The sequence below is a fragment of the Nothoprocta perdicaria genome, unplaced genomic scaffold (genome assembly GCF_003342845.1).
Source record: "Nothoprocta perdicaria isolate Ctin4 unplaced genomic scaffold, notPer1 scaffold_36, whole genome shotgun sequence".
Lineage (NCBI taxonomy): Eukaryota > Metazoa > Chordata > Aves > Tinamiformes > Tinamidae > Nothoprocta > Nothoprocta perdicaria.
Genome location: NW_020455599.1, coordinates 4,795,811 through 4,806,143, shown reverse-complemented (window position 1 = coordinate 4,806,143; position 10,333 = coordinate 4,795,811). Strand labels below are relative to the sequence as shown.

At 50.2% G+C, this 10,333-nt stretch overlaps 1 protein-coding gene across 1 annotated transcript in view; it reads right to left on the bottom strand.

The window, feature by feature from the left end:
• Positions 1 to 5,253: 5,253 nt before the first annotated feature.
• The window catches only part of SYNJ2 (synaptojanin 2), a 64,872-nt gene continuing 59,792 nt past the window's right edge, over positions 5,254 to 10,333 (bottom strand). The window contains exons 25-27 of the mRNA XM_026044397.1: positions 10,016 to 10,124; positions 8,830 to 9,032; positions 5,254 to 6,303 (exon numbers count right to left, since the gene is read on the bottom strand). Coding sequence (XP_025900182.1) covers positions 5,503 to 6,303; positions 8,830 to 9,032; positions 10,016 to 10,124 — 1,113 coding nt within the window. The 3' untranslated portion in view covers positions 5,254 to 5,502. The remainder of the gene's footprint in view (positions 6,304 to 8,829; positions 9,033 to 10,015; positions 10,125 to 10,333) is intronic.

The window sequence follows — 10,333 nt, the reverse complement described above, 5'->3', positions numbered from 1 at the left end:
GTCGGAGCAGGCCCTGGCTCGYGGCAGCAGCCCCAGCAGAGCGAGGCCCCCATGGGGCTTTCCCAGGCCCAGAATTCCTGCCTGGACTGGTGAGGAAAAAGCCCTTTGGGGAGTTAAGCTTTGACGTGCTGCGCTTGCACGTGAGAATCCAGAGCACTGCAGAGACACAAGCCGCTTTTTGGGTTTTCCCCTCCATAACCAAGGTGTGTGTAAGAGCAGTGGATGCCACCACTCCACCTGGAAAATGTTCAGAGCCTTAAAGGAGTTTATCCTATTTACACCGCGCTTAAGCTCCACCACTCCACCTGGAAAATGTTCAGAGCCTTAAAGGAGTTTATCCTATTTACACCGCGCTTAAGCTCCAGAGTGCGCAGCTTTAGGAAACCTCGTGTTCACAAAGAGGATATATGGAACTCAGTTTGAATAGACAGGACTTCCCATAATGAAATACGTGCCATGTGACAGAGCCCCTCTTGCCTTGAACAGCCTGTTTTGGCTTGACGGGCTCAGATCAACAGCRTCACGTGAACGCTGCTGTGTTTAGTTGCTCTAACTGGAGCTCTTGAGGCAACTTTCTGCTTTTTGTGACTATGTGCAATACATGTGTAGCTCTTAAAACTAAGAGTTTATGTATTCTCTTTCTTTGGTAAATTATTGTTTTAAAAATGTAGGAGGTGCGGCAACAAACTGTATTAAAGGTGAGCAACCTGCTAGGTGCACGTGCCCGATCATGTTCTGCTGTTGAAGATCTGTGGGGTTTTTAGTGGCTGTCCCTGCTGTCAGAGCTGCACCTGGATCAGGACAGGGGTGTTGCGAGGCCCAGTGGCGCCACCCAGCCTTATGGCTCTGGGCCCGGAGCTCCCACCCGCCCGCTCTTGTGTTTCGTGTTTTGTTCTCCCTCAAAGCGCCTCCTAAACCTYGCGCAGAGGGGGCTCCAGGGGCCAAGCTCTAGGTGTGTTGTTTGGTCTAAACGTGTGCATGCCATTGGAGACTGCGGCTCCCCTGGCYGTTCCTGTTAATCCAGAGTAGAGCCTTTAGGTGAAAGTGCCTCCCTGAGGCGGTGTCACTGCTTGATCCCCTGCTCCCGCCCAGGAGGCGGTTGTGCCGCCCAAGATGGCTTCCACGCATGCTGGGTGCGGCACCCASGAGCACCGAGCGGGGCGCCGGGCGCCGGCGGGAACGTGTCGGTGTCGCTGCGCAGCGCCCCCGTGCGGGCGCCTTGGGGGCTGCGGCTGTGGAGCCTGGAGCTGCCCTGACTGCAGCTGGGCTCCCGCTGGGGCTCGGCCCGGCCGCGCCGGGCCCTGCGGCTGCCCCGGAGCAGCAGCGTTCGCTCACTGTGGTGTCTTTGCCTTCAGACTTCTGATTTTACAKTAAAAAAAAAGCCTAAATTATGGGCGGCAGAATAACAGTTCTTGAATATGTCAGTTTTCTCTTTTTTTTTCTTTTCGTACGCTTGCTGAGAAAAACTGGTCAGTGTCTAGGGAGGAACTGATGGCAGCTGGCAAGCTGCATGTGGATTTTCTCAAGCGGAAGTTGGGAAGGTTTTTTTCTGTTGTTTCTTTTGTTGTTTTTTTTTCCATTTGGAAACTCACTAAAGGAAAGTTCTATTTCCATCTGCTTTTATTAGGGTATTGTTGGATAGCCAAACCCTAGTCCTCTTGTAAAGGACACATCTAAATAGCCAAGAGYGACCGAGAATGTTGTGGGCTGCAGCTTGTCTGGGAGTTGGTGTCTGAGCCATGSGTGCAGTCCAGTGTGTGTCCTTACAGTTCCTGAAAACGTCACAAGCAGCATCAGCGTGAGCCTTAGCTTTTGTTTGTTCTCCATCTCCAACTTCCTTTTACCTTCTTAAAGTTCCTGTGCACGACAGTGCTGGTGCTGGAGGGTTTTTGGCTTTTTTGTTCACCGTATCTTTTACAAAAAAAATCACCTTATTGTGCTGCCTCCCCAAAAAAGGTGTTATTTCCCCGAACTCGCTAGCTAGCCAAGGCACCAGTGCCACAGCGTACCGGGAGCAGGTCCGTGGAAGTGGATGGCATKGTCTTCTGTCATGGCATGACAGAAGAAAAGAGGGAAGGCTGCAGAAGTGGGACCTGGCCTCGCTGGCTGCTGCAGGTGTTTGTTTGCTCTAGGAGGTGAGAGGAGAGGGACGTGCCAATGTCGGAAGGTAACTGGGACCCTCGGGCTGCTGTGGAAGCTGCCAGGACTGCTGTGAGTCAGCAGGAGAACAAGAGATGCCACCCTCCTCTTCTGTCCTCTGTCTTCCTTCTCCACATGTCTGAGAGAAGGAGGGAAGGATGAAGGGAGGGATGTGAGAGCTGGAGGATGGCTCCCTAGCTAACTGGGCTCTGCGTCTCTGGGGAAATGGTGGAGAAGGAGGGAGAATACCAACTACGAGCCGGATTTTGGCTAGGAAGGCAAACGTGGCAAGTTCCCCAGCTGCAAGCGCAGCAAGACAGGGAAGGGATGGGAGGTTGTGGAAGGGAGTTGTGCTTGGCCTAGTGAGTGGTGGTGGTAAGGAGAAACTTTTCCTGAGGGGAGTTTCAAAATTCAAACGCACTGCTCCATTTTACAGTCTGGAGTTGGCAACTTCTGGGTCTTGGGCAGATTCCCGCAGTGCAACACTCTTGCAGTCTGGCCCAGTAAATGAACAGGCACATATATAAATATATGTATATACAAAATATATATTTGCAGCTAATAAGTGATTCGTACCTGCATTTATAGCCAAGATCAAAGAGCAATTCTGAGGTTTCCAATTGCTGCTTTCCCAAGCTCATAGATGTAAAGAAAGGTGGGAGGCTCCTTGACATTCTCAAGTTGGCCGGTTGGGGATTTGATGCCCGTCCCTGAGAAGGTTGTTTCCAGTGCTGGGGGCTCAGYGCAGCTGGGCAGAAGGGCTGTAGAGGATGAGGTCAGGGCCACGCTGCAGAGTCCCAGGTTTTGACCAGCTGGTTCTGGGTATTTGGCCCCTTTTTTGCGGTGTGGAGGGGCCCAGCTTAGACCTGAGAGAGAGGAGGGAGCGCAAGCAGGGCTGGCCGCGCTTGTCCGGGGCAGCAGCACCAGAGCCCAGGTGCCAGCACTCGCTACGGGGAGTATCAGACCCCAGTATGAGGGATAATAAATTAAGGCAGCAGATTCCCCCATTGGCTGCTGTAACCTTTTCAGCTGCGCAGGCCCCTTGATKTGTTGTGGCTGAGCTGAAGCTGCAGACACTGATGCTTTAACCAGCCAGCGGCAGCAGTTCAGGCTTTCATGGGCAGCCTTCCCCATGTACAGACATAGCTCTAAAGGCCACGTACGTCTCTTATTCAAGCAGAGTAATAAGAACTTTTATTTGACATCCAGGAATCCATTTTAATTGGCTTTCATGGTAACAGTTTCATTAACATGTAAATTAGCTGTCTCAGGGCTGTTAATCATCTTTGCACAGGCTGCYGGGTGTATAAGGTCCTCTCGTTTTCCTGCTCTCCTAATGCTTTGTACTGAAATGGGTCCATAAAGAAGCAGTTGGGGGTGGGGAGAGGGTGATACTGTTGTTACCCACGAGGTGCAGGACGTGGCTCTGCCCCACAGGGCGCAGCAGCCGGGGGCAGGGGTTCCCTCACAGAATGTCCTGCAGCCAAACCCGGCTCAAGAGGACACCGAGCGTGGGTAGCAGCAGTAAAAAGGTGAGCAGGTGCCCTTGCTGAGCAGCTAAGGACAAAGCAGCTTTCCTAGGAAGAAGAACAGCCTTGGCACATTATTACTGTGGGTAGCTGCACCAAAATAAAGGGCGTCGTAGAGGCAGAACTGCCACCTTGTGCATAGCGGAGTGAGGCTGTCCCGGTGGKGGTGGCTGAGGCCGCTCGCAGGGCGCAGCAGAACCCATGAGCACTCCAGGGCCCGTGACCTACAACTCGCTCGCCCTGTGGGCTCCTCTCCTGGCCTGGTAAGGGTGCAGGAGGAGCAAGGCCAGCATCAGGACCATCTGCCTGCAGCTGTGCCGGGGGACGGAGTGTCCTCATCCTGCTCATGTTTCCAGGCCTGACGGCATCATGTTGTTTTGACCCCGTTTGCAAGAAGGTGCCGCRGGCCGCTCCCTGCTGCCCTCACGCACCGTCACGCACGCGCTGCGAGAGGCGGCCGCAGCTGGGGCGGGGCTGCCCCCGCTCCCGGCTCCAGCTCCGGGCTCCTTCCTCCCCGGACGCTGCTGCACCGTGGCTTTATGGCCAGCAGCAGAGCCCTCCATTGCGCCGAGGAGCGCCCAGCGGGAGCAGCGCGCGCCGCAGGAGCCCCCTCGCGCCACCCGTGCCCGTCCCTCCTGTGGGGGCGCTGGCCGGGCTGCCCCGGCCCTTGGGGCTGAGCTTTGCGATGGGCCGGTCTTGCTTCTCAAGTGCCATTCTCATCCGACTTTAGCACACGGGAGCGTAAGTGCTTCTTGGTGTAAAAAAAATCCCTAAGTGGGAACAGAGATACAACTAAGGAGTTATTAACATCACGTAAGCTCAGTACATGAACATGCTAGCGTCCTCCCTGGTCAGCTGGCCTCACCTGACCTCCATCTCTCCGTACACGTGCAGCAGGGATGTGCACAGGGCGCCATCCCTTCAGGGGAGCACTGTGGTCAACCACAGGACCAGACCATGACCAGAGTGCAAAGACCCCATGGAGAGACGGGTGCCCTCAGCCAACCCACGGTGCTGGCTGGGCCGCGTGCAGGAGGCCCCGGAGCTCCCTGCAAGGCCAAGTCTAACTGAAACACCCCTTCACCTCCACAACAGCTCTCCTGAGACAGGCTGCCACTAGCAGCACAGCACATACAAGGTGGGGGTTCACTTACATGCACAGGAGTCAAAACAGGTATTTCCTACCAAATGGGCAATACCAAATTCCTGCTGTTTCTGCTTTCCACCCGCACTGTTCACACCACCTGTGTTAGTCAACAGGGTTGACAGTTTAAAAACACATCACAGGGCTCTCCAGGCCTGCAGCTAGGCTAGGAGTTAAAAGCAGGCTTGGTTATTTCCACCGTGGAAATGCTGTGGCAGAGCTATAAACACTGTACTGATGCTGCTGTAGTTATACTGTATACATTCCCTTTAGGGAGGCTTGTTCCAGAGTAAGGACAGCCATCTAACTTCTTTTAAAAGAGTGTTTTATTTTAAATGACACAAATTGGTTGGTGAGCAATTTTCACAGAAAAATGTTTTCTTAATTTTTTTTAATTGTACATATTCCATACTCTTACATATGATTGGTACCTGAAATAAAACATTTTAAGATAGATTAATGAAAAGTAATAATTTAAAATAAAGATTGTTTCAAGCAAGCTGTAGACAACGTTAAATTGTATATAYGCAGTATACTTCCCTCCAGGGGCAGTACCTCTGCTTTTAAACATGAAAATGAAAGGTAGCGTTATCTGATCATACAGTTCCTGAAATACAGGTCTGTGTGTGAGAAAGTATTTTAATTTGCACCCTAATTCTGATTTGTATGGGGACACTAAGGAGGCAGATTTTACGATTCTAARTGAGCATTTGTGTCCATCGAGGTATTTTTGCTTTGTTCTAAGACAAGCAGGTTGTTGAACTCCTCTGCCAGGGCCTCACTGTCTTCATCATCGCTAAATGTAACCCAGTGGCTGAAGTCTTTTGCGCTGGGGAGCTTCAAATCTTCCGAATTGTGTCCTGGAGAAGTCGTCGATGGTGCCTGTGTGGAAAGGGGGCTGGAAGACCCTGGGTGTGGGTCCAGAGGACTGGTGCTATGTGCAGAGGAGCCGGCGCCCGGGGACTGCGGCCGCTGGTCCCCGGACACAGGCGGGCCCCAGCGGCCAGCGGTCGAGTCCAGAGTGTCCGGAGCCACCGCGTGAGCTGGGGGACCCACCGCGCTGCCCGACCGGGCAGCAGCCACGGGAGCAGCTGGTGCTGGCGGTTCAGGAAGGACATCGGGGTCCAAAGCCTGGGCACAGAGCCCAGGACTGCTGTTGTTGTTAGCGTTGAACATCAAGCCTCTAAGAAGGGGGCTGTCGCTGCTGTGCAGGACTTGCAGGTGAAGCGCTGCAGGAGCCGACTTCTTCCTTCGTGGTGGCACCTTTGGGGCGAAGGAGGCGTCGGGCGAAGGCGCCGCCGCGCCAGGCGGCRGGGGCTGCCGGTCAGCACTGCCCCTGCTCTCCCGCAGCTTCCCCGGCTGCAAGGCTCKGGGCCTGGGCACTGGCGTAACCTTGGTCGGACTAAGCAGGGGGCTGGAGTCGGCGCAGGGCTCGGACAAGCCGAGAGGGCAGCGCGCGGCCGGCTGCTGCTGCTCACGCTGCTCCGCGGCCTGAGGGGCGAGAGGAACAGGGACACGATCAAAACGGTACCTTTAACCACTGACTGCATTGCCAGCACGAGTGTTACCAAGCGCATGATGGAGAAAAGCTGAGAGAACCAAGACAAATAAAGCAGGTCAAAGAGGAGGCCTGGAACATAGCCACTAACTACAGCACTTGTTCCTGCTCATCCACACGGTGCCTCGGCCCGGTGCATCCTCAGCCCAGGACGCAGCCTGGGACAGGGATGCGAGGGCCTGTTCACTCCCCATGTGAAGCGCGCATCGCCTCCGACCGTCTCTCTCTCTCTCTCTCTCTCTCTCGTACTAAGATTTGCTCAGGGCCAAATCAACATCATCCTAAAGAATCCTTTTTTATTACATCTCTCTGCTGACCGTAATAAAATGTAAGCAGGAGTGCATGGGGAGGCCTAAACTATGAGGCCATTAGCACATAGCGTTGGGTGTTCTGYGGTACACAGGGTGGAGGGACAACTAGATTAAGCTAAGCCCAAGAAGTGCGTTAATGGTTCTGTCCTGTCTCACCAGTGCTAAGGATCAAAGCTAAAAGTAAACTGCAAGCAGAATTCAGCATATATCCTCTATTTAAAAGTACACAAATAACTGGAGTCCAGATCAGCCCATGAGGGCATGGGCTGCTTCAGATTTCTCTGTTTCGTGCAGTGAAAGCGCTTTAGTTCTTCATTGGTCTGTGCAGTATTAATGATACTGTCCAGATGTCCACAACYAGTCAGTAGTTCATAGCATATCCTCTGCAGTTTCTGTCTGTAGGCCAGGCTTAGGTTTCCTGCTTTGATGGCCTTTGTCAAGGTGCGAGGAGGACAGGACAGAGGCTTTGAAGTCACAGCTGCCATCTGACCCGCTGGGGTGGGGGAAGGAGCAGAGGCCTGAAAGAGCGGAGCTGAAATAGATAAATGTGTGTGGACAATTTCATACATCTGCCACGCAAATATCAGCCCCTCTCTGCACCTTCCAGGAGTGCCCTAGCAAGCGGGAGAAGTTAAAAGTGAAATAAACTGGCCCYTCCTTGTTAGGGAAAGTTTAAGGAAAGGGCACGTGCTGGTTTGTCCTCTTGTGATTCTGCTAAGCAGGCGTTGCACAAACCGCACTATAGAGAAGGTCTGGCTGCCTCCACAAGGCAAGGCAAAGCAGCAGTCCTAATGACCTGGGAGAGAGCTCTCTAGAAAGAAGCCATCACAGAGGAAGAACTTGAAAGGTTGCCTTTGCCCCTCTCTAACTGCGTTCACCATTAAATCATTATTTTGGCAGCTCTAGGAGGTGAAGAGTTATTATCTCCATGGTAGAGACCTGATGCAAAGACAAAATAAAAATACAACACCTACAGGCTGGTATTTTTATGTACCTGTACTCAAGTAGAATCCAAAACTCTAAGTAAATGCCATTATAATATGCATTAAAAAAARAAAACACCTTAGACATCTGTGAACAGGACTCAAACCAGCATATGAATCAAGAAGCTGCCTCAGCTCMATAGAGCAAAGTACTCACTGTGTGGAGAAAAGATTTATTTATTTATTYATTCATTCATTCCTATCTTCGAAGTAGGGGCAGCTAAATGGAGATTTATTTCTGCATTTCCAGTTCAAATCATAACAGCTAGTACAGCCTTCCCTTCTGGAAAGTGTTTTCTAGCCATTATATCTGAAGCAATTAGAATTTTGTTTTGGCTTTCARATCTCTAACCCATCAGTATTATAAATTTGTCCTTCTCCTCTGAATTAGCAAAACCATTTTGACTCATGCAGAATTTTGATTTGAAGAAGTATTTTCTAGGATAGAAATTTTTTTGCAACTCATTTTTTTTTTTTCCCTATGTAGTTTTGTCTCTTGGCTGAACTGCAGCTTTTAGATAGATGTAAAAAGATCATAAAAAAGAAAAAAGTCAGAGCTTGACTGAAACATTACATTTCTGTCTAGCAAGAGAATTTTTTCTTCCTGTTTTTCCTAGAAAGTCTATATAGCTGATAATAACTGATTATATATAGCTGATCAGATATAGCCGATCAGATAGCAGATCAGATATCAGCTGATCAGATACCAGCTGATAAGGAGATAGTTCTGATGCTTCACAGTCAGCAGTGCAAAAATACAGCAAGATGGAAAGCGAGGTGGGGAGGTTGGCTCCCAAACGAGACAGCAATTCTTGGTGAYGTCCTCCTAGAGGAAGTTGATGCAATTTGATGATACAAAGCAGCAGAGCATCAGAGACAAGGCATCTCCACGAACTCAACAAGGYGTAGCCCAACCAGAACAACAGAACCTAAGAGGATGGACGGACAAACAGAAGAGCTAACTAAAGGTGACTCAATGTAGTGACAACTTCACCCATGTATGTCATGATGATCTACAAACCATCTCCTTTCCTGCTGGCTTAGTATGACTTCATGCCTTGAGGACTGCAACACACAGCCTGACACGAGCTTTTTGGCAGCCCGCCCCTTTGCTGATGCCCACACAGCACAGTGAAGCTGGGGGCATTTCCTGCACCTCTCTTACATTTTCCACCCTGTCTCCAGTCCTCTGCAGGGGTACTGGCTTCTTTGCAGCTGGAACTTTGGGCGGCGGGCGATGGGGCACGAGCACCRGTCCTGTCTGAGGCCCTGGGAAGGCTGGTGACTTTGTGATGCTGGGAGGAGGTTCGGGTTTAGTGGATGTTTGGTTTCTGGCTGGAGTGGACTTCAGGGCATCGTCATGTAACCCTGAAAAGTAAAAACAATTAGTTCCTGATCTTGACCAGAAATGTAGCGGAGAYCAATTTCTTTCACAATTGTGTTTTCCAAAATGTGCATTTCTAAAGGGAATACTGCTCAGGTCAGGAATGCAGGTTTTAGAAATAACCACAGACCTGTGCAATCCTGTCCCTCAAATGCTTACATTTCAAAMAGGCAATTTTATGCATTTACATTACCCATTCCAGACCACATGTGCTCTATTGACAAGTGAGCGGAGATGTTCTTCTCCTAAACTGAGGGGCTTGTAAACTGAGGAGGGAATCCCTYGCACTCTTTCTCATTTACACAGCATCAGCAACAGGCTCCCTGCCACCCTGCAGRGGCTATTCACACTGCCTAAATTTCAGTACTTAACCTACTCTCCTGCTCTAACTTGTTTGGAAAGAACCTCTCCTTTCCTTGGACTAGATGGAGAGCCTATGGAGGGAGCAAGCTTTTAGTTTCTGCATTTAWGGTTAAGAGGTCTGCCCCCCTGTCTAAGTAGGGACTATATTTGCTATAAATCTGAACGGAATCCAGGTTATTTCTCCACAGCTGCACTGCTTGACAGTTCTGCTTGCAGGAGTGAGTGTTCACTAACAGAAGCAGAAAATACATTTTATGCAATGTAAGCAGATACAGTTCTGAGGAAATGTGRACAATAGGATTTGAGGAAGATCCCATCTGTATCTTGCACTTTTTCAGACTAAAACTGAACATCAATAAAAGTGTTTGTAGTAACTTGTTCTACAACAAAATCTGYAGCTATAGTTATCCTGTAGTAAAAAGGCTAATACTATCAAAAATGACCGAAAACAGTAAGTATACTAAGTATACTCTTATAAGAACGTACACGTCAGTGTTTAGCTGAGCTTCGGAACAGAAATAAGTGGCACCTGGGCTAGGACAGGGGAAGGACACAGTTTTCTTTAAATAAAGATTTTAAAAGTCCATTAGGAAATTGTGCTCACCTCCTTTAGCTTCCATAAGACATCTAATAGCTTCTTCTGCTTCCTCAGCTGTAGTGGTTTTGATCTGCTTGACGTTATAAGGCTTGCTTATTCCAGTCCGGACTTTGGGCTTTAAAAAACAAAAAAACTTTTTTTTTCCCTTGTAGACCTGCAATCTTAGAGCTAAGTCCACACACCATTCAGGCAATATCCTGGTTTGGCTGCTGGCTACTCAGTCATAGAATCATAGAATGCCCAAGGTTGGAAGAGACCTCAGAGGTCATCGAGTCCAACCCCCCTGCTCACGCAGGGTCACCTAGAGCACGTGGCACAGGGCTG